The sequence below is a fragment of the Tachypleus tridentatus genome, chromosome 3 (assembly GCF_004210375.1).
Source record: "Tachypleus tridentatus isolate NWPU-2018 chromosome 3, ASM421037v1, whole genome shotgun sequence".
Lineage (NCBI taxonomy): Eukaryota > Metazoa > Arthropoda > Merostomata > Xiphosura > Limulidae > Tachypleus > Tachypleus tridentatus.
Window position 1 is genome coordinate 40,335,107 of NC_134827.1, and position 26,529 is coordinate 40,361,635.

At 35.1% G+C, this 26,529-nt stretch overlaps 1 protein-coding gene across 1 annotated transcript in view; it reads right to left on the reverse strand.

The window, feature by feature from the left end:
* Positions 1 to 26,529, reverse strand: part of LOC143245808 (ras-related protein Rab-20-like) — a 128,791-nt gene that overhangs the window by 21,942 nt on the left and 80,320 nt on the right. Inside the window, exons 2-4 of the mRNA XM_076492062.1 lie at positions 24,286 to 24,339; positions 3,345 to 3,438; positions 1,791 to 1,847 (exon numbers count right to left, since the gene is read on the reverse strand). Coding sequence (XP_076348177.1) covers positions 1,791 to 1,847; positions 3,345 to 3,438; positions 24,286 to 24,339 — 205 coding nt within the window. The remainder of the gene's footprint in view (positions 1 to 1,790; positions 1,848 to 3,344; positions 3,439 to 24,285; positions 24,340 to 26,529) is intronic.

Sequence of the window (26,529 nt, forward strand, 5' to 3'; positions counted from 1 at the left end):
GCCCAAAGCTACACGAGGACTATCTACGCTATGTGTCCCTAATTTAGCAGTGTAAGATTAGAGGGAAGGTAGGTGGTCACCCACCGCTAACTCTTGGGCTATTCTTTTACCAACAAATAGTAGGATTCACCGTCACGTTATAACACCCCTACGGCTGAAAGGGCGAGCATGTTTGGTGTGACATGGAATCGAACCTGCGACCCTCAGATTGCGAGTCGAGCACCTTAACCACCAGGCCTTGGTAGGCCACTTATTCGGTCAGACAAAAGTAACTCTAGAATCGACGGCGAGCGCTTTTGAATATTCACCTTCTCACTAACTCATCAGTACAGATAGCTCCTTGTGTATCTTTGCACTATCAGACAAAAGCAAACAATAAAAAAGGCCCAAAGAGCCCTTCATGTGGAGTTCCACTAATATTCTGAATAGATACTTTTTTTATCAAATCAACATTGAATGTTACAATCAAATTCCATTGTATTACTTTTGTTACCTACTGAATGCTGAGAGGTTGTGACGTAGTCAGTAAACACTGTAACGATGATACTTTAAGATAATTTCAAAAAACTAATTATCTCTTCAGAGAAAAGAAACACAGCAGTTTTTCATTGTCCCCAACAGAGGTCTCTAGATGAGATAACGGTGAGTCTGCGGCTTTCCACTAGAACAGGCCCGGCATGGACAGATGGTTAAGGCAATCGATTCGTAATCTGAGGGTCGTGGGTTCGAATACTTGTGACACCAAACATGCTCGCCCTTTCAGTGTTATAATGTGATGGTCAATCTCACTATTCGTTGGTAAAAGGTAGCCCAAGAGTTGACGGCGGGTGGTGAAGACTACCTGTTTTCCTTCTAGTCTTACACTGCTAAATTAGGAACAGCTAGCGCAGATAGCCCTCGTGTAGCTTTCCCCGAAATTAAAACAAAACAAAACAAAAAATAATCCTCTGAAACACAAAACCCACCAGAAGGATAGAACCTGAAATTTTAACGTTGTGAACCCTCAAGTTTACCGCTGAGTTACTGAAGATACGAATAGTAGACACAATAAAATAATAATTGCGAAATATCTTGCTTTGAGATAAAATGATTTGAAAGTATTCCAAAGCAAATACCATTGTGTTTGTGATTTACTATAAACAGGGTAGACGTAACATTTTAACCGATGTGATGTTGTACGAAGTTACTATAAGACAAGACTCGAAATCTGGTTATATCAATATCATGAGACAACACTCGGAGTTTGGTGTTATTCACGACAACACTTGAAATTTAGCGTTATCCATCTTAGAAGACAACAGTTAAATCCATGTTATAAGATAAGACCCAAGGTTGGGCGTTACTTCAACTTGTCAAACAAGACTTGAAATTTGTTCTTAGAACAATTTCTGAGGCAGAAACTGAAAGTCACAAATTGTATTTAATATTATTTCTTAAAATTCAGTTTCAACAGTTGTTCCTGGGGGAGGGGGGTCATAGGTTAAAATACGGAGTAAAAAGGCTTCAGAAAACCTGTTGTATGATCCTTAGTTTTAAACAATTGAACATTACTTTAAACCATTTGTAATTTTGAATTAACAAAAACGTCGAGTGTCGTTCACGCAATGTTGTTACAATTGACAACATATGTCAGAAAAATACAAAATATAAGAAAAACAGAATATATAATATTTAAAACAAAAAACGTAATGGTTGATAATTTTAAATACAAAAATTCTCCAATAAACAAGAATATATAATTTACGATTCACTAAAAGTTCCTAAAACTGTTTCTTAACTTGTTCACTTACCCATATTGCTATATTGTAATTACCCCACTGCTTCAGTAAGAAAGATGCGCCAATAGTCTGTAAAGAACAGTTTAAAAACGTTTGTAAAATAATAGCCATAAATACATAATGTTATAAAATATGTACAGTAACTGTGTACCATATAGTAAACTTGTTGAAACTAACACGTAGAGCCCAAACAATATACACCCTGTAATATAATGTGGAAACAAGGTTTGAAGCCTAAAGAAGTTATACAGATTAACAACTAAAATAAACGTATCATTTCTTAAGATACAACACTTTGTTAAAAATGCTGGCGTTATTGAAAAACGTTCAATATAACACATTAAACACGTACATAAATACAATACCATAACACTATTCTCATAACGAATTTATATTCTTAAAAGGAAAACTACATAAACTGGGATAAACAGCAACATGGAAAAACGTTCCAAACAGGACTTAAAGTACACTTTATAAAATTATTATTGAAGCATCTAAAATAGTTACGACCGAACCTAACAATGTCACGACTAAAAACCATTTAAAACAGACAGTACTATATAGAAGATTAGGATAATAAGAGTGAAGGTTATCTTAGACAAACAGTACTATATACAAGTTTAAAATAACACGAATGAAGACTGTTTTATATAAACAGTACTATATACAATATAGGGATAACATGAATGAAGACTACTGTACACAACAGTACTATAAACAAGTTAAAATAACATGAATGAAGACTTTTATACAAACAGTACCGCATACAAGTTGAGGACAACATGAGTAAAGACTATTTTATACAAACAGTAAGTAATATATAGAAGTATAAAATAATATGAATGAAGACTATTTTATATGAACAGTACTATACACAAGTTTAAAATAATATGAGTGATGACTCTTTCATACAAACAGTACTATATACAAGTTTAGGATAACATGAAGGAAGCCTATTTTATACAAACAGTGCTATATATAAATTTGGGATAACGTAAATGAAGACTTTGATACAAACAGTACTATATACAAGTTTAGGATAACATGAAGGAAGCCTATTTTATACAAACAGTACTATATATAAATTTGGGATAACGTAAATGAAAACGTTGATATAAACAGTACTATATACAAGTTTAAGATAACATGAAGGAAGCCTATTTTATACAAACAGTACTATATACAAGTTTAAGATAACATGAAGGAAGCCTATTTTATACAAACAGTACTATGTATAAATTTGGGATAACGTAAATGAAGACTTTGATACAAACAGTACTATATACAAGTTTAGGATAACATGAAGGAAGCCTATTTTATACAAACAGTACTATATATAAATTTGGGATAACGTAAATGAAGACTTTGATACAAACAGTACTATATACAAGTTTAGGATAACATGAAGGAATCCTATTTTATACAAACAGTACTATATATAAATTTGGGATAACGTAAATGAAAACGTTGATATAAACAGTACTATATACAAGTTCAAAATAACATGAGTAAAGTAGTATTTGATACAAACAGTGCTACTACATGTTCAGATAAAATGGTACTTACACTCACACTTCCTTGAAATTTCCTGTCAATGTACCGTCTTACCAACGATGTTTTTCCAACGTGAGCGTCTCCAAGAAGAACAACTTTCAAATCTCTAGAAAAGTAAAGTAAAATTGTTAATATGATATTTACACCATGTCTACCGTCTAGTGCAGTGGTTCTTAACCTTTTTCAGTGTTTGCACCCCTTTCAAATCAGTAATCATTTCAGTGCGGGCACCCCTGGTTAAAAACCCCTGGTCTAGTGTGTTGTGTCTATCTAACACAAAACATTCTAGTGTACCGTGTCTATCTAACACAACACAATCTAGTGTACCGTGTCTATCTAACACAACACAATCTAGTGTGTTGTGTCTATCTAACACAACACAATCTAGTGTACCGTGTCTATCTAACACAACACAATCTAGTGTACCGTGTCTATCTAACACAACTCAGTATAGTGTACCGTGTCTATCTAACACAACTCAGTATAGTGTATTGTGTCTATCTAACACAACTCAGTATAGTGTACTGTGTCTACCTGTCACAACACAATCTAGTGCACCGTGTCTATCTAACACAACACAATCTAGTGTGTTGTGTCTATCTATCACAACACAATCTAGTGTGCTGTGTCTATCTATCACAACACAATCTAGTGTGCTGTGTCTATCTATCACAACACAATCTAGTGTGTTGTGTCTGTCTATCACAATACAATCTAGTGTGTTGTATCTATCACAATACAATCTAGTGTCCCGTGTCTATCTATCTCAACACAATCTAGTGTGTTGTGTCTATCTAACACAACTCAGTATAGTGTCCCGTGTCTACCTGTCACAACACAATCTAGTGTACCGTGTCTATCTAACACAACACAATCTAGTGTGTTGTGTCTATCTAACACAACTCAGTATAGTGTATTGTGTCTATCTATCACAACACAATCTAGTGCATTGTGTCTATCTATCACAACACAATCTAGTGTACCGTGTCTATCTAACACAACACAATCTATTGTACTGTGTCTACCTATCACAACGCAGTATAGTGAACTGTGTCTACCTATCACAACACAGTATAGTGTACTGTGCCCACCTATCACAACGCAGTATAGTGAACTGTGTCTACCTATCACAACACAGTATAGTGTACTGTGTCCATCTATCACAACACAATATAGTGTACTGTGTCTACCTATCACAACACAGTATAGTGTACTGTGTCCATCTATCACAACATAGTATAGTGTACTGTGTCTACCTATCACAACACAGTATAGTGTACTGTGTCTACCTATCACAACACAGTATATAGTACTGGTCACTCCTAATATTGATAAAATTGTCAAGAGAACTATAGCTTCCTAATAATTTAATTATTTTGTTTTAATGTTAATTATTCTTTTTAATTAATTATTTTAATTGTATTTTTGAGACTAATTATTTTCAACGATACACACACTGAGGCCGAAGAATATTTAAACAAGTATGCGAGGGGAACGTCACGATCACTGTCCTAGTTTAGTGTAACACTGCCCTCGATCTGAGTAAACAGTTATGTTAAGAACTAGGTTACTACTGGTGTTTGCTGTACCCTCTCATTAAAAGCTCAGTTGATAGCAACGAGGAAAACAAAAAGTCCACATTGTAATATTTGAAGTTATTACACCAGTTGGACCAACTTGCGAGGCACAACTGCAATCGAATTCTTACACCCCCCATAAACATGATACCTATAAACTGAGATAAGTTTCTTTATTTTACAGAGGGTGAAACCATTTGTCTACTCTGAAGTGTTCACGTGTTTTGCACTTAAAAAACGTAAATAAAGTGGAAGAAACATAAAGAGATGGCCGGCATAAAAGTGTCGTCTGTATTGTTATATAATTCTTTACAAAGCCTTATTTAGTCGATAAAACTACACAGATGACAACCCCACAGATGGCAACCCCACAGATGACAACCCCCAGTCGTCTTTACTATAAATATATCTTTTATACTCCTGGAAATGTTTCCTTCTAGCACGTGCACATTTCACAGACCCCCAGAATATTTATTTACACTCTGCCAAGATGTTTTTTTTTGGGTTTTTTTCCAAGTTTTGGTCTTACGGAAAGTGGATCACAAATTTACAATAAGGATGGAAAGTTTTATGAGAGTATATTCCAATTTACAATATGAATAAATAATGTTATGGATAGTATATCCTAGATCCAAACTACCAACAGGGATGGGCAGTCTTATGGATAGTAGATCCTAGATCCAAACTACCAACAGGGATGGGTAGTCTTATGGATAGTAGATCCTAAATCCAAACTACCAACAGGGATGGACAGTCTTATGAATAGTAGATCCTAAATCCAAACTACCAACAAGGATGGACAGTCTTATGGATAGTAGATCCTAGATTCAAACTACCAACAGGGATGGACAGTCTTATGGATAGTAGATCCTAGATCCAAACTACCAACAGGGATGGGCAGTCTTATGGATAGTAGATCCTAGATCCAAACTACCAACAGGGATGGACAGTCTTATGGATAGTAGATCCCAGATCCAAACTACCAACAGGGATGGACAGTCTTATGGATAGTAGATCCCAGATCCAAACTACCAACATGGATGGACAGTCTTATGGATAGTAGATCCTAGATCCAAACTACCAACATGGATGGACAGTCTTATGGATAGTAGATCCTAGATCCAAACTATCAACAGGGATGGACAGTCTTATGGATAGTAGATCCCAGATCCAAACTACCAACAGGGATGGACAGTCTTATGGATAGTAGATCCCAGATCCAAACTACCAACATGGATGGACAGTCTTATGGATAGTAGATCCTAGATCCAAACTACAAACATGGATGGACAGTCTTATGGATAGTAGATCCTAGATCCAAACTACCAACAGGGATGGACAGTCTTATGGATAGTAGATCCTAGATCCAAACTATCAACAGGGATGGACAGTCTTATGGATAGTAGATCCCAAATCCAAACTACCAACAGGGATGGACAGTCTTATGGATAGTAGATCCTAGATCCAAACAACCAACAGGGATGGACAATCTTATGGATAGTAGATCCTAGATCCAAACAACCAACAGGGATGGACAGTCTTATGGATAGTAGATCCTAGATCCAAACTACCAACAGGGATGGACAGTCTTATGGATAGTAGATCCTAGATCCAAACTACCAACAGGGATGGACAGTCTTATGGATAGTAGATCCTAGATCCAAACAACCAACAGGGATGGTCAGTCTTATGGATAGTAGATCCTAGATCCAAACAACCAACAGGGATGGACAGTCTTATGGATAGTAGATCCTAGATCCAAACTACCAACAGGGATGGACAGTCTTATGGATTGTAGATCCTAGATCCAAACTATCAACAGGGATGGGCAGTCTTATGGATAGTAGATCCTAGATCCAAACTACCAACAGGGATGGACAGTCTTATGGATAGTAGATCCTAAATCCAAACTATCAACAGGGATGGACAATCTTATGGAAAGTTGATACCAAACCACCAACAGGGATAGACAGTCTTATGGAAAGTAGATACCAAACCACCAACAGGGATAGACAGTCTTATGGAAAGTATATACCAAACTACCAACAGGGATGGACAGTCTTATGGATATTGTTTTTCCTCTCTCCTTGTATTAAAAATCTGCTAAAGTCTGTACAGGAACGTAAATCAACCTTATTTATAACGTCTACATAGCTAGATGAATAAAATTATTTATATCAGTTTTTGTTTGTTTTTTAATTTCGCGCAAAGCTACACAAAGGCTATCTGCGCTAGCCATCCCTAATTTAGCAGTGTAAGGCTAGAAGGAATACAGCTAGTCATCACCACCAACCGCCAACTCTTGGGCTACTCTTTTACAAACGAATAGATTACGAGTCGAGCGCCTTAACCCACCTGACCATGCCGGGCCTTTTATATCAGTTAATGTCGTAGCTTGGTAAGTATGAAACTTTAACACGCTATTTAGTACAATACACATTTGACTTAAAACATATTGTCCCATTCGTCTCTTACTTTCTTTTTCCTGACAGATCACTGAAACTACCTCTCCAATGACTCAGCGGAACCTTTGTCGGCTTAACACGATAAAAACAGGGTTTCAATACTCGTAGTGGGCGAAGAATAGATTGTCTACTGAATAACCTTACATTAATTGACAACCAAATTCTCCTCACTTTACTTGATATTACATATTTTCTATGTTACACACTAATGAGCCTGTGTGTACAGTCTTTCAACTAAAAGTGTGAGTTAGCACTTAAGTTTTAATTTAAGCGTGATGTGAAAATACTTATATTAGAAAACTGTAACAACTGTTCCTTATTGGATTTATGGACATTAAACTTATTTTCTCTGGTACATGGTACACTGCCGTTCTCCATCTTTACTCTATAATTTATAAAATTATTTTTATATATACATTTAGAGATTGTCGTTTCGCCCAAATTATTTTACAATTTTCGAAAACATTTTTAAAAAACTTTTACTCGCAACTTACTCGCCTACGGATTTACAACGCTAAAATCAGGGGTCCGATTCCCCTCGATGGACTCAAGAGATAGCCTGATGTAGCTTTGCTATAAAAAAGAAACACGCACACTCTCTTTGCAGCACAACGGTGCGTCTGCGGACTTACAACATGAGAAATCTTATTTTCATGCCCATGATAGGCACCAGACAGATAGCCCATCTTGTAGCTTTGTGCTTAGTTACAAAGAAACAAGAATACTGCTTAATAATTTGTTTTCAACTAATGTTGACAATCAGTAATATGTCTGAATTGTTACGTTACATTTCATTATTGTTCGTAACTTTAACTTATCCTTTATAGAGAAACAAAGTAAAATATATCAATCTATGGTTCCTCACTTTCGGATTCCCGGTGATTAAGGCACTCGACTCATAATCCGAGGGTTGTGGGTTCGAATCCCCGTCACACCAAACAAGCTCGCCCTTTCAGCCGGTTGGGTATTATAATGTGACGGTCAGTCTCACTATTCGTTGGTAAAAGAGTAGTCCAAGAGTTGGCGGTGGGTGGGGCTGACTAGCTGCCTTCCCTCTAGTCTTAGAACGCTCCTAAATTAGGAACGGCTAGCGCAAATAGCCTTCGTGTAGCTTTGAGAGAATTTCAAAAACAAACACTTTCGGATCAGATCCCTGTATCATGGACTAACAGAAACTGGATTATATTTTGATAACTATATTGATAAAGATATTTATTAAGAAAGGTATTTTTAAAAGGTATGAATGTAGCTTTTATCTAATTTCTTGTGCGTTCGACGAAAAAGTTTGAGAAAGTGGCTAACAGACGATGTAATTTGGTCATAAGTTCAACAAGAGACTGAAGGAAAGAGATGAACATTATGTGATTAATGTCAGATCTAATCAAGAACAAAGTGACCAAGTTGTGATTGGAAGTTTAAATATTTCAAAATAATTTCTGCGAATCAACAACCTCTGAGTCTACACAGATTGTTAACGCTTACGAGTTTTAAAGTAGAAAATTGTGAGAGTACTGTATACTCTAATAGAAGCAACTGATTAATGCCTAAAAATAAATATGGAATTGGCTAAAACGTTTTCATCTCGAAGGAAAAGCAACCTTGAATTACAGTTTATATACACATTAATTTTACAAAATGTAATATAGAGAGTCCTAAGTAGTCAATACAGCGCGCGCTCCAAACTGATACACAACCATTTAGCGAAGAACCTTGTGACGTGGGCTGAACAAATAAATTACCAAACAACTACTTGACGCAATTGTTTGTGGGCGTTGTGCTTCTTTTGAAAGTTGTCTTGTTAAAGATTCTGGTTTATATCTACTAACAATGAAAACATTTGGTGACAGAATGACGGGGTATAAAACTGGGCTCACGTGTGAATGTAGTAAACACTGATGACTACTAGAAGGTGAGGGCGGGTGTTCACGTGACCTTGTTAACTCGATAGCCCAAAGTTGTGGGTCGTATTCGATTAGCCAGAATGTATCTACTAATTGAAATCCCAGCAACTAGTTGTGATTGACTAAGTAAGGTGGGGCGGTTGAACTTGCAACATTTACTATAGAATGCCGTACAGTTACTTCAAAAGGTGTAAATTTCATGTCTACAAAAATATTAAAATCGATATTACCCAGAAAATAGGACAGTAGATGAAATATTACACTCGCAATGCATCATGGGATGGCACAATTGAACTTTTTTTTTTTTAAATTATGTTTCCTTTCTAGCTTCCTATTGCGGTCGAAATATAATAAAAAGAGTTGGTTTTGTAAAAACCTATGTTTTTGTACCTAATTTTTAGGGGTAAGTCAGTATTACCAACCGTCAATTTTGGGCTACCACAGTAGGAAAATCTGAACACCATTCATATAACGTACAGAGTACAGCGACAACGGGTACGAAACCTCGAATTTACTAACCAACTTACCACTAAACCGTCCTCTAGTGGCACAATGCTAGAAACTGGGTTTCTATACTTCTTGAGGACAGAGAACAGATCGCCCACTAACAAACAAACATAACGAAATGGTACGTGATGAACATAGGCTAACTTTCCACACAGCTGTTGCTTCATTGGTTCTCTTTGTGAAGTATGGCTAATTAACCTATAACAAAGGAACCTGCCATCTCAATTAATGCACACGGCAGCGTGTTGTGTGGCCAAAATAACTTGTGTAGGACACAATGTATTACTAACAGGAGTACCTCGGATTGTGGTAATATAAGCTATCACGGTGGATGTGATCTACTGGATTATTACTTCAAATTTGAAGGCAATCCACTAAGTAATACCTGAGGTTTCTATATCTTCAACTTTAATTGAGTTTCTTACAATTTTTCGTATCAAAGTACTAGAAATATTTCGTACAATAACATACTTAACTTTCATGGATATTTTTCGAATCTGGTGCACTGATAGATCTTCATAACCTACGGTTAGGAGTCTCATTTGGTGTAAATACAAGTCACATGTGAGTTATTGGTCTAAGATCATTACTACAGCTTCACCCAACAGTAAAAAGTGGATTGTTTTTATCATTACAGACCGCTGATTTAGAGCAGCAAAATTATAAGGTAAAAATACGTGAATTAAATACGTTATTTAACTAATATGTTAAATAACGTATTAATAACACAATCCATGTACAAACAAAGACTAATATGTTAAATAACGTATTAATAACACAATCCATGTACAAACAAAAAACTAATAAGTTAAATAACGTATCAATAACACAATCCATGTACAAACAAAGTCTAATATGTTAAATAACGTATTAATAACACAATCCATGTACAAACAAAGAAAACTAATATGTTAAATAACGTATTAATAACACAATCCATGTACAAACAAAAAAACTAATATGTTAAATAACGTATTAATAACATAATTCATGTACAAAGAAAGAAAACTAATATGTTAAATAAAGTATTAATAACATAATCCATGTACAAACAAAGAAAACTAATATGTTAAATGACGTATTAATAACATAATCCATGTACAAAGAAAGAAAACTAATATGTTAAGTAACGTATCAATAAACACAATCCATGTACAAACAAAGAAAACTAATATGTTAAATAACGTATTAATAAAATAATCCATGTACAAACAAAGAAAACTAATATGTCAAATAACGTATTAATAACATAATCCATGTACAAACAAAAACTAATATGTTAAATAACGTATTAATAACACAATCCATGTACAAACAAAGAAAACTAATATGTTAAATAAAGTATTAATAACATAATCCATGTACAAACAAAGAAAACTAATATGTTAAATAACGTATTAATAACATAATCCATGTACAAAGAAAGAAAACTAATATGTTAAATAACGTATTAATAACACAATCCATGTACAAACAAAGAAAACTAATATGTTAAATAACGTATTAATAAGACAATCCATGTACAAACAAAACAACTAATATGTTAAAGTATTAATAACACAATCGATGTACAAACAAAAAACACTAATGTTAAATAACGTATTAATAACACAATCCATGTACAAACAAAAAACTAATATGTTAAATAAAGTATTAATAACACAATCCATGTACAAACAAATAAACTAATATGTTAAATAACGATAATATAACGTGAAACCATGACGTAATGAAACAGTTCTTCCACTAATTTATTAACATTTTAACGCATTTGTTTTGTTGTAATCATTCTCTGCAGTGTGTTATGGGCACTTTCAAAGTGTGTGATAGGTATTTAATATAAGAGAAAGGGTACACGTGATGACCCTAATGTCTAACTCCCTGGATCACTCTACCTAGACTAAACCAAGGCTGCCTTTGAAGTATGGTAGAGATCAAGTAAACAGCACAAGCAACATGTGAGTGGTCAGTATAAAGGAGTCACACCGAACGACAGCCCTCAATGTGTCGGAGTGACCCGAAGGTATAGGTGAAGTTCGGGTTCGAACACACAGCCAGACAGATACGGGGAGTCAGATTCAAACACCGATTGTTATTACTCTCGTAGGATTGCCCAGGATGGATGTTAAGTACAGTTGAGATGCTTCAAAGAAATGAGCAGGAACGGAAAGTGGACACCAAGACATACAGAAAAAATTTAAAGTTAAATATAAGAATGGTATAACGTTTTTTAGGCACATGGTGCTGATATATTATAAGTAACAATTACAAATAAGAATGGATTTTGGCACAGAAATAAGTAAAATTATAGCCAACTAGTTTCGCGCTAACACCTTTCCATCATCAGGTGTTCGTTCGTTAAGTCAGGGTGTTTAAATATAATCTTATCTTTCATGACGACTTTCCTTTAGTTCTTTAATTTTATAACTATCTTAATGTTTTACTATTGTAATATCTGGTTCTATTTGTTTTGCTAGTGATCTAACCAATAATATGGATATTTTAATCTCCATGTAAAGCCCTGCATGGCCAGGTAGATATAGTCTAAACATAACCTAAGAATACTCGAGAGCTATCTGCGCTAACCATCCCTAATTTAGCAGTGTAAGATTAGAGGGAAGGCAGCTAGTCATCAACACCCGCCGCCAACTCTTGGACTACTCTTTAACCAACAAATAGTGGGATTGAACGTTGTATTATAACACACCCACGACTGAAAGGGCGAGCATGTTTGGTGTTACGGGAATTCGTACTCGCGACACTCAGATTACGAGTCGAGTGCTTTAACCACCTGGCCATGCCGGGCCTTAAGTGATTTCTATAAACACATAACGGATTCTACAGAAATTATATCTCAAACAAAGAAATGGTAAAAACATCTGTAAAGCCAAAATAAACTCTGTTCAAAGAAACAACATATTAACCAGTGTTCAGTGGCGTATTTAGGTAATGAGCAGCCCCAGGGCCCATGGTCTTAATGGGGGCCCGTTGATAAATGTATTCTATGTAAAATTACATGAGATGTAGAACCTACAAAACTTATTAGCCCTTGGGCCCACACAACCTTAAATCCGCCACTGCCGGTGTTCTAAAGAGATTGGGACCCAGTAAATGTCCTGTATTGTCTTATGTTTATTCTCTAGATGACTCCACGTTTGCCTAAATATTTGAATTTTGAGAAAAAACTGGTAATATATTTTTTGACTATTACTGCAGTAACAACAAACGAAAAATTGAAAATTCGTAATGACGAAAAACCCACTTGAAATAAAAATGTATCTCAGAACGGCTGGTGTGGGTATTAACAGTTTTACTGATAAACAGAGAACAACGTTTAGACCCTGTGTCGTTGACCTGAAGATGACCTAAGAAGGTCGAAACGTGTTAATAACCATACCAGCCGTCCCGAGATACACGAAATATTAAAAATGTGAGCATTTGTGTTCAGGCGTGACCTGGGAGGTCAAGTGGTAATTAGACCTCTTTCTCCAAACTGTCAGCAACATCAATGTAGAGTGCGATTGTAAATTGTTGCGAATAGAGTGAAACACTGTTGCTGTGACATCTTCAGTCACGTGATTAGTGCGAAATTGTTATTAAATGTGGATTTAAACACCAGTTTAAATTTATTCAGTTTATTTTTAAAACTTGCGCGAATATTTATCTCAACGTAATTTATTCACTGAGTGCAGCTTTCAGCGATGTACACGTATTAAAATACGAATGGTTTGTTTTTGAATTTCGCGCAAAGCTACATGAGGGCTATCTGTGCTAGCCGTCCATAATTTAGCAGTGTAAGACTAGAGGGAAGGCAGCTAGTCATCACCAACCACCGCCAACTCTTGGGCTACTCTTTTACTAACGAATAGTGGGATCGACCGTCACATTATAATGCCCCCATGGCTGAAAGGGCATCTTTGGTGTGATTGAGATTCGAACCCGCGACCCTCGGATTACGAGTCGAGTACCTTAACCATCTGGTCATGTCGGACCAAATGGAACGACCTCAAAGTAAATTCTGGTCGCAGCAAAGTTTTATTCATATTCAAATAAACATTCATTCTCTTGGAGACCTGTAGACATGCCAAGGGCATTTTTACTTTGAACAACTACCTCAGACATGTCAAATGAGAGATTTGTTTTACTTTGAACAACAACCACAGAGATGTCAAATGAAAGATTTGTTTTACTTTGAACAACAACCACAGAGATGTCAAATGAAAGATTTGTTTCACTTTGAACAACAACCACAGAGATGTCAAATGAAAGATTTGTTTTACTTTGAACAACAACCACAGAGATGTCAAATGAAAGATTTGTTTTACTTTGAACAACTACCACAAAGATGTCAAATGAAAGATTTGTTTTACTTTGAACAACTACCACAGAGATGTCAAATGAAAGATTTGTTTTACTTTGAACAACAACCACAGAGATGTCAAATGAAAGATTTGTTTTACTTTGAACAACAACCACAGAGATGTCAAATGAAAGATTTGTTTTACTTTGAACAACAACCACAGAGATGTCAAATGAAAGATTTGTTTTACTTTGAACAACAACCACAGAGATGTCAAATGAAAGATTTGTTTTACTTTGAACAACAACCACGGAGATGTGAAATGAAAGATTTGTTTTACTTTGAACAACAACCACAGAGATGTCAAATGAAAGATTTGTTTTACTTTGAACAACAACCACAGAGATGTCAAAGGAAAGATTTGTTTTACTTTGAACAACAACCACAGAGATGTCAAATGAAAGATTTGTTTTACTTTGAACAACTACCACAGAGATGTCAAATGAAAGATTTGTTTTACTTTGAACAACAACCACGGAGATGTCAAATGAAAGATTTGTTTTACTTTGAACAACAACCACGGAGATGTCAAATGAAAGATTTGTTTTACTTTGAACAACAACCACAAAGATGTCAAATGAAAGATTTGTTTTACTTTGAACAACAACCACAGAGATGTCAAATGAAAGATTTGTTTCACTTTGAACAACAACCACAGAGATGTCGAATGAAAGATTTGTTTTACTTTGAACAACAACCACAGAGATGTCAAATGAAAGATTTGACTAACTAATTGCATGCACAGCGCGTGTTCGCCATGCTCGAAAGGTTGAAATTTCTTTTGAAGTGTCCCGAAATAAGTGTTATAAGTTACAAACATTACTGGTTACGGCCCTAATGTGTAACTACTCTTAATGTTTGTGTTAATTAAGAATGCAACGTGTCTGTTAACGAACCTGTGATGGAAGAGGTTTGAATAGCACTTGACTTTGCCAGGTCACGAACAACACAGTCAAACACTAACACCAAAACAGGTGTTTCCTGAGAAAAGACCCGAGATTGAAATATGCGTTTTATGTGTTGTTTTTTTTCAAACGTTTGGCCATAAAATATTCATGCACAATTTATAAACTTATTAGTAAATGTTTGCAACAGATAATAAAGCAAAATATTGTGCGAATTATTCGGATTTCTTTTTCATTTGTTTGTTCTTTTAGTGCAAAGCCACACAAGTGGCCTCTGTGCTCTGTCCACCGTGAAAAATTAAACCGCGGATTTTAGTATTTTAAATCCATGAACTTACTACTGACCAGTTGGTTGGTCCATAAACTGACAGTTGACCCGGACGTTCATAAAGTTACTACTGACTAACCGGTTCGTAAAGTGAGAGCTGACTTGGACGTCCATAAATTTACTACTGACCAGCTGGTCGGTAAACTGACGGTTGACCTGGACGTCCATAAATTTACTACTGACCAACCGGTTCGTAAAGTGATAGTTGACCCGGACGTCCATAAACTTACTACTGACCAAGTGGTCCGTAACTTACTGTTAAGATTGTTCCCGTTGGTTAAGAGGTAAGATTAACGGATAAAATCAGGGATTCTTATTTCCGCAGAGGACACGGCTCTGTTACCGCACTGTATGGCTTATGTGTTTAGAATAAACAAACATAGCCGCTACACTGTCTAAAGATAAAAGTACACCCATTCGTGATGACGAGGAACCCGCTTGAAGTAAAACTCCAATACCAGCTGTGTTAAGAATACAACTGTAGACCCGGTGAATTATGTATGTGGGTCATTCACACACCTGTTAAAGTAGATGGTTTATCGTTGAAAAACAGAGTCCATCTGCTTTCCTTATTTCAATATTTCATCTACACGACTAACACAAGCATGTGACTTGAAAATTCTGTTTTTGCTAGATTTCCAGGTATATACTTGGTGAAGTTGTGCTTCAGGAAAGAAAACTCTTAGTCAAACAATGTAGACGTACTTTATTCAAAACGTCCAGAATAAAAAAATAACAAAGTCTTCTTGAGAAAATTAACACAACAATTCATACTACTGTCTTTCTGTATCAGGAACTTTTAACACAACAATGTAAACTACTGTCTTCCTGTATCAGGAACTTTCAACACAACAATGTAAACTACTGTCTTCCTGTATCAGGAACTTTTAACACAACAATGTAAACTACTGTCTTCCTGTATCAGGAACTTTTAACACAACAATGTAAACTACTGTCTTCCTATATCAGGAACTTTTAACACAACAATGTAAACTACTGTCTTCCTGTATCAGGAACTTTTAACACAACAATGTAAACTACTGTCTTCCTGTATCAGGAACTTTTAACACAACAATGTAAACTACTGTCTTCCTGTATCAGGAACTTTTAACACAACAATGTAAACTACTGTCTTCCTGTATCAGGAACTTTTAACACAACAATGTAAACTACTGTCTTCCTGTATCAGGAACTTTTAACACAACAATGTAAACTACTGTCTTCCTGTATCAGGAACTTTAACACAACAATGTAAACTACTGTCTTCCTGTATCAGGAACTTTTAACACAACAATGTAAACTACTGTCTTCCTGTATCAGGAACTTTTAACACAACAATGTAAACTACTGTCTTCCTATATCAGGAACTTTTAACACAACAATGTAAACTACTGTCTTCCTGTATCAGGAACTTTTAACACAACAATGTAAACTACTGTCTTACTGGATCAGGAACTTTTAACACAACAATGTAAACTACTGTCTTACTGGATCAGGAACTTTTAACACAACAATGTAAACTACTGTCTTCATATATCAGGAACTTTTAACACAACAATGTAAACTACTGTCTTCCTATATCAGGAACTTTTAACACAACAATGTAAACTACTGTCTTCCTATATCAGGAACTTTTAACACAACAATGTAAACTACTGTCTTCCTGTATCAGGAACTTTTAACACAACAATGTAAACTACTGTCTTACTGGATCAGGAACTTTTAACACAACAACGTAAACTACTGTCTTCCTGTATCAGGTACTTTTAACACAACAATGTAAACTACTGTCTTACTGGATCAGGAACTTTTAACACAACAATGTAAACTACTGTCTTACTGGATCAGGAACTTTTAACACAACAATGTAAACTACTGTCTTCCTATATCAGGAACTTTTAACACAACAATGTAAACTACTGTCTTCCTATATCAGGAACATTTAACACAACAATGTAAACTACTGTCTTCCTATATCAGGAACTTTTAACACAACAATGTAAACTACTGTCTTCCTGTATCAGGAACTTTTAACACAACAATGTAAACTACTGTCTTACTGGATCAGGAACTTTTAACACAACAATGTAAACTACTGTCTTCCTATATCAGGAACTTTAACACAACAATGTAAACTACTGTCTTCCTATATCAGGAACTTTTAACACAACAATGTAAACTACTGTCTTCCTGTATCAGGAACTTTTAACACAACAATGTAAACTACTGTCTTCCCAAAATAGGAACTTTTAACACAACAATGTAAACTACTGTCTTACTGGATCAGGAACTTTTAACACAACAATGTAAACTACTGTCTTCCCAAAATAGGAACTTTTAACACAACAATGTAAACTACTGTCTTACTGGATCAGGAACTTTTAACACAACAATGTAAACTACTGTCTTACTGGATCAGGAACTTTTAACACAACAATGTAAACTACTCTCTTCCTGGATCAGGAACTTTTAACACAAGAATGTAAATTACTGTCTTCCTGTATCAGGAACTTTTAACACAACAATGTAAACTACTGTCTTACTGGATCAGGAACTTTTAACACAACAATGTAAACTATTGTCTTCCTGGATCAGGAACTTTTAACACAACAATTCATACTGCTGTCTTCCCAAAATAGGAACTTTTAACACAACAATGTAAACTACTGTCTTACTGGATCAGGAACTTTTAACACAACAATGTAAACTACTGTCTTACTCGATCAGGAACTTTTAACACAACAATGTAAACTACTGTCTTCCTGTATCAGGTACTTTTAACACAACAATGTAAACTACTGTCTTACTGGATCAGGAACTTTTAACACAACAATGTAAACTACTGTCTTACTGGATCAGGAACTTTTAACACAACAATGTAAACTACTGTCTTACTGGATCAGGAACTTTTAACAAAACAATGTAAACTACTGTCTTACTGGATCAGGAACTTTTAACACAATAATGTAAACTACTGTCTTCCTGTATCAGGAACTTTTAACACAACAATGTAAACTACTGTCTTACTGGATCAGGAACTTTTAACACAACAATTTAAACTACTGTCTTCCTGTATCAGGAACTTTTAACACAGCTATTCAAATTACTTTCTTCCTGTATCAGGAACTTCTAACACAGCTATTTAAAGTACTTTCTTCCTGTATGAGGAACATTAATCTAACTATACACATATTAAACGCATGATCTTTACTTCTTAAAATGACAATAACAAGTAGACACGTATTCAAACTTAATTAATTTCATAAAGAAGTGACAATATCAAGTATTTATAAGGAAGCAACTTTGTGGTTATCTTAGGTTCAGTATCTATCCTTAACTACTATATAAAATTATTTCTGTGAGTTAGTGGAACTTCAATGAATATATATATTTCTGTCTATCCCTTTGTGGCACTTCAATGAATATATATATTTCTGTCTATCCCTTTGTGGAACTTCAATGAATATATATATTTCTGTCTATCCCTTTGTGGAACTTCAATGAATATATATATTTCTGTCTATCTCTTTGCGGAACTTCAATGAATATATATATTTCTGTCTATCCCTTTGTGGCACTTCAAAAAATACACATTTCTCTCTACTCCAAGCTACCATGTTTATAACAATATAAATTTGTACCCTTCTCGAACAGACGTTTTTGTAACTTCTGGTCAATGATATTTAAGTAATCTCATGAGCACACACACTACATGTCAAGAATAGACCACTTTGAAGTGATGTCTTTACGTTAGGGTTAGTCAATATCCTTAAAAAAGGAGAAATCATACAAGCGCAAAATATGTGTCAAGTAAGACAAGTTGGACAAACATTGGCAAATACAGTTTACAGTTCTTCCGTGTTTACTTTCTAAACACGTGGATTATTGACACGTGGTTGTGACATCTGTCGTCCATCGGCTTTATAACCTAATTCTCACATACATAAGTCAATCAGTGCCCACGGTAACTAACTGTCGATACATATTACAACTGATTCGATTCACTAAAACACAATCAAATGATTTTCGTACAGCGAATTTTGCGTCAATTTTAAGAAAGCTACTAAAGCTGACATTCAACGTGAGGGGGTGAGAAACTCGTTATAACAACAAGTATCTGACTGACAGGATAAGACATAACACAACTAGTTATAACAACAGGTATCTGACTGACAGGAAAAAGACATAACACAACCAGTTACAACAACAGGTATCTGACTGACAGGAAAAGACATAACACAACTAGTTATAACAACAGGTATCTGACTCACAGGATAAGACATAACACAACAAGTTATAACAACAGGTATCTGACTGACAAGATGAGATATGTAACACAATATTTCACGGTGAGGAGATAGATGAGACATATATACTAACAAAAGGATATAGGATTAAGGGACTGAGATATACATTCTAATAACAGATATGAAAGTTCAGTGGAGAGACACAGTTTGCATAAAATAACTGGCATCAGGACAGTATTGCCATCGAAATGTACTGACTGACCCATAAATGTTTAAAAAAACAAAAATAAAACTAGTTTGTGAGAAAAGTGATATAATTCTTGTTTGTCACGTGCCTTAATATTCATATTTAAGTTTAATTAATATTTTAAAATTGTTAAACTAATTTCAAAGAAAACACAGAATGTTTTCAAGTCAACAGATGTCTGTTGGTTTTAATGATTTGAATTTTGCGCAAAGTTACACGAGAACTATCCGCGTTAGCCGTCCCTAATTTAGCAGTGTACGACTCGAGGGAAGGCAGCTAATCATCAACACCCGCCGCCAACTCTTGGACTGCTCTTCTGCCAACGGGTAGTGGGATTGACCGTCATCATCATAACGCCCCCATGGCTGACAGGGCGAGCTTGTTTGGTGTGATGAGGATTCGAACCCTCGACTCTCGAATTACGAGTAAAGTGCCTTAACCACCTGGCCATGCCAGGCCTTTCTTAGGAGAAGGTTTCATTATACTTTGTGTGTGCATTTCATTAACAATTTTACGATTATATATTTGTAATTGTCAAAAGTCCCTTCATGGTTAATTATGGAAGTTTCAGTTTAATGTAACATTGTTTTACATATATAATTTTCTCTACAAGTGCGTCTTCTCGTCACCAGGGTAACATTGTTTTATTTGTGTAATAGGATTGTTTAAAGGTCTTTACAAATATGGGAAGGGGCACAGTTGTCCGCTAGGTTATTATTATTTTTTAATTTAGACATTTGCATTGTTGTGTTAGCATAATTTTTACATCGCGCGAAAAGCTCGTGTCATGCAACAATAAAAACCATTACAACAGTAACAGAAATGGTTAGACGTTCATAAAAAATACCAAAATAAAAGTAATAAATACAGACCGAAAACATACAAATGGATTTAGGCTACATATGAACACCTCAGACCTGGAGTGACTAATAAAATCTCTTATCAAACTTCATGGCTGATACAACAATCCACAACAAAGATATGAGATTTTACAGGGCCTGATAAGAACTTCAGCCATTATACTAGACTGACTGGTGAATAATCCAACCTCCCTACCAGATTTAACAAAGGCTGATACAAGAATCCACAACCAGAATACCAGACTTGATAGAGCCTGATATAAACCTCGACCATGGTACAAGACTGAATTGTGTATAATCCAGCCTCCTAGCCATAATCCAAACCCAAGTTAAATTTAAGGTCACTAATTTAAATGTGTATCTGACCAAAACCCATGTTACTGTGCTAAACTTAAGGTCACTTATTCAAATTTGTAAATGATCCAAACCCAAGTTATTGTACTAAACTTAAGGTCACTTATTCAAATTTGTAAATGATCCAAACCCATGTTACTGTGCTAAACTTAAGGTCACTTATTCAAATTTGTAAATGATCCAAACCCATGTTACTGTGCTAAACTTAAGGTCACTTATTCAAATTTGTAAATGATTCAAACCCAAGTTATTGCACTAAACTTTAAGTCACTGATTCAAAGCCCATCCGTGACACCATACTTAAACTAGACTGAGCTGAGTCCCGACTATGACATTAGACATAGGTGTCTTTTATAAACATACGAGACTTAGCAGGACTGTTTGTAACTCCTAGAGGGATGAAACATGACTTAAACTGGTTTATTTAAAAGTACTACTTTTAATATAACTAATTAAAATCGCAGCCATGATTTCAAACTTCAGGTGGCCAATCAGGTGACCAATACCCATTCCAAACAGAATATCGGACTTCAAAGTGATGATTTCAAACTTCAGGTGGCCAATACCCATTCCAAACAGAATATCGGACATCAAAGTGATTCATACAAACCTACGGTCATGGTACTAAACTAAATTATCAGATATCTATCCACGATACTAGATAGGTAATTAATCCAAACCCCAAGACGTTGCACTAGACTTAAAGTGACTGATTTAACCCCCTATCAGGATACCATATTTAAAGTGGCTTATCCAAATTCAGCCATAGTGCTAAATTTAACAACGAGTGACCCAAACATACTGCATTTATTGTGGCCGATCCAAATCCAAGTCTTGGGACAAGACGTAACAGTGGTAAATCCAAACTCATGGTTGTCATACTACAGACCGGATTAATATCCAGCTAAAATACCAAACCCCCTAATTAGTAATACCAAACTTAATAATGACTGATGGAAGTCATTCAGCCTTTATACCAGACTTTATGGTGGATAATCTAGTAACTAAAGAAAACCGTGTTGCTACAGTGTAACACGAACAAATCTAGTAATTAAAGAAACCATGCTGCTACAGTGTAACACGAACAAATCTAGTAATTAAAGAAACCATGCTGCTACAGTGTAACACGAACAAATCTAGTAATTAAAGAAACCATGCTGCTACAGTGTAACATGAACAAATCTAGTAATTAGAGAAACAATGCTGCTACAGTAACACGAACAAATCTAGTAATTAAAGAAACCATGCTGCTACAGTATTAACAGAAACAAATCTAGTAATTAAAGAAACCATGCTGCTACAGTGTAACACGAACAAATCTAGTAATTAAAGAAACCATGCTGCTACAGTATTAACAGAAACAAATCTAGTAATTAAAGAAACCATGCTGCTACAGTATTAACAGAAACAAATCTAGTAATTAAAGAAACCATGCTGCTACAGTATTAACAGAAACAAATCTAGTAATTAAAGAAACCATGCTGCTACAGTGTAACACGAACAAATCTAGTAATTAAAAAAACCATGCTGCTACAGTGTAACACGAACAAATCTAGTAATTAAAGAAACCATGCTGCTACAGTGTAACACGAACAAATCTAGTAATTAAAGAAACCATGCTGCTACAGTGTAACACGAACAAATCTAGTAATTAAAGAAACCATGCTGCTACAGTGTAACACGAACAAATCTAGTAATTAAAGAAACCATGCTGCTACAGTATTAACAGAAACAAATCTAGTAATTAAAGAAACCATGCTGCTACAGTGTAACACGAACAAATCTAGTAATTAAAAAACCATGCTGCTACAGTGTAACACGAACAAATCTAGAAACAAAAACAACCATGCTGCTACCGTATTAACAGAAACAAATCTAGTAATTAAAGAAACTATGTTATTTAACACAAACAAGTTTATCGACTAAAGAAAGCAACGTTGCTACAGTATAACACAAAGCAAATGGAACGGTTAAAACAAACCAAGGTATTGCAGTGTCTCACAAAAATAAATACAAAACGAAAATAAACCCTAACTGGTCCTACAATGTAATTTTAACATTAGGTCTTGACTATGAAATCATTTAAAATTCAATTGGGGGCGGAACTATCGGTCAGTGACGCAAATATACAAGGACAACAATTATTTTACGATTCCGTGTTATTGCTATTGTTGAACGATACCTATTAACAGCTAGCACTAACATCGATTATGTTAGGCCTACTGCTTTGTACATTACCCAACATTAAGCACTGGAAGTGGCTGGTTTTACTGGTATTATACAGGTACTAGCACCTGAAAATCTGCGGCACTTTGAAGTGTCTTCGACAGATAAATCAACAGCTGTAATAGCACTTATCAAAGAAATAGCAAACAAAAAATACTACTGTAGTCTGCTTAGGAGACGAAAAAAACATTTTTACACGAACTTTGTACAGCGTTCATGAGGCTGCTCTGGGCGGTCTTGACTATAATAACAAACTTCGTTCGTTTCTACATTCGATAAAACGAGAAGTTTAACCTGCTAAGTTCAGGGAAAGAATATAACACTTTTAAAACCTGATCATATCACAAGATGTAGCAGATGTGGGAGTCACCATTTCTATTGTGTTTCCAAGTTTATACACACCACGTTCCATGTTAAAATAGAACATTTCTTATATCTGTGACCATCAACCAGACAGTTAAGAGGTAGCGCTGCGGTAAAATAAGGCGGTTTCTTACCTATTTGTTCTAAAATTGAAAGAAAAAAGTAAATTATGTGACAAATGTTATTTAGAAATGTCAGTTACGAAGGAAAAAATTATACGAAGTGATTACAAAAACATAGCTGTGAAAACACACCAACAACATAAAGTTGTCTTATTTAATTTACAAACCAAATTAGATATTACAGTTTGTCCAATACGTAAATATAAATCTAAGACGTTCTTTCTCCTTGAAGACTTGACACGGTATGGTGGTTAGGGCACTCGAATCACAATCAATTGGTCACGGGGTCGAATCCTATTATCGAATGTAATCATCATTTAAACTGTGTGGGCGTTATAATCTAGAGTTAATTTCACTAGTCGTTGATGAAGAGTACCGCGAGAGTTAGCGGTGGGTGGTATTGACAAACTTTTCACTCTATTCTATCACTCTAAAATTTAAAATGGCCGTCAAAGATAACACTAGTAGCTCAACAAACAAATATACCTTACTCCTCATGTTTCCTGGCTGAACTTGCTTTAGACAGACATGTTTCCGCACTTAGCCTTCACGGAAATAGTAAAGTTCCACAGTTTTTTCGTTTACGACAGAGAAAATAAACAAGAGAGACAGCGTGAAGGCTCGTACAGGATGACTTAGAAGAACCATGATTTGTAGTTTACAAAAACGTATAGTGCAGTTATAAAAAGTAATTAACGTAATGGTATAGCTAGTACCTGTATTAATATAAACCTTAGATGGATATAATAAAGTCACACTCACTGCAAAAACACAAATACTAAATATAACACGGAGGGAGAAATGTGTGCGAGTAGCCTAAAAAGTAAAATACAATGTTCTAGGTATATTGCGTGTAATTAGAGGGCGCTACCAAAATATTTTAGGATAATTTACTGACATGATCTAAAAATGTAAATCAGTTAAATTTATTTCACTTATATATTAAGATTAGATTGATATATGCTGTTTTTACTTTAATGAACAGTACAGAAAGGTTATATTTTAAAGACAAGATTTGACAATAACACATAACTAAAATACTATCAAGTGAAACCTGCAAACAAACATTTATAACAGATACAAAAAAGAGCGATCATTGTGTTTGTTTGATGGTTTCACATAATTTCACATTGGAGTAATTACTCTGGACAAGCATTTCATACATGTCTCGCAGCTAAACGTGGGTTTATTACACTGGACAAATATTTAATACATGTCACGTAGTTGAACGTTAGGTTTATTACACTGGACAAACAAGTCATACGTGTCACACAGTTAAAAATTGGGAGCGTTAGACTTAGAACACATTTTATGAGTAATATACACGTGAACATTGTTATTCCCAAGTGGCACAGTGGTGTATCTGCGAACCAACACCACTAGAAACTGTCACGTGGTGGGCAGAGCACAGATAGCCCATTATGTAAATTTGTGCTTAATTCGAAAATAAACAAAAACAATTGAACATTGTTGTCAGTATAAAACAATACACAAACATTTCACAAGTGGTACACACACACATAGGAACATTGTAGTTAATATATACACTGAACAAACATTTCATGAGTGGTACACACACACACAGCAACATTGTAGTTAATATATACAATGAACAAATATTTCATAAGTTCTACACACACACACACACAGGAACATTGTGGTTAATATATACACTGAACAAACATTTCATAAGTGGTACACACACACACAGGAACATTGTAGTTAATATATACACTGAACAAACATTTCATAAGTGGTACACACACACACAGGAACATTGTGGTTAATATATACACTGAACAAACATTTCATAAGTGGTACAGACACACACAGGAACATTGTGGTTAATATATACAATGAACAAATATTTCATAAGTTCTACACACACACACACACACAGGAACATTGTGGTTAATATATACACTGAACAAACATTTCATAAGTGGTACACACACACAGGAACATTGTGGTTAATATATACACTGAACAAACATTTCATAAGTGGTACACACACACACAGGAACATTGTAGTTAATATATACACTGAATAAACATTTCATAAGTGCTACACACACACACAGGAACATTGTAGTTAATATATGCACTGAACAAACATTTCATAAGTGCTACACACACACACACACAGGAACATTGTAGTTAATATATGCACTGAACAAACATTTCATAAGTGCTACACACACACACAGCAATATTGTGGTTAATATATACACTGAACAAACATTTCATAAATGCTACACACACACACAGGAACATTGTGGTTAATATATACACTGAACAAACATTTCATAAGTGGTACACACACAGGAACATTGTGGTTAATATATACACTGAACAAATATTTCATAAGTGGTACACACACAGGAACATTGTGGTTAATATATACACTGAACAAATATTTCATAAGTGCTACACACACACAGGAACATTGTGGTTAATATATACACTGAACAAACATTTCATAAGTGGTACACACACACACAGGAACATTCTGGTTAATATGTACACTGAACAAACATTTCATAAGTGGTACACACACACACAGGAACATTGTAGTTAATATATACACTGAATAAACATTTCATAAGTGCTACACACACACACACAGGAACATTGTAGTTAATATATGCACTGAACAAACATTTCATAACTGCTACACACACACACAGGAACATTGTGGTTAATATATACACTGAACAAACATTTCATAAGTGGTA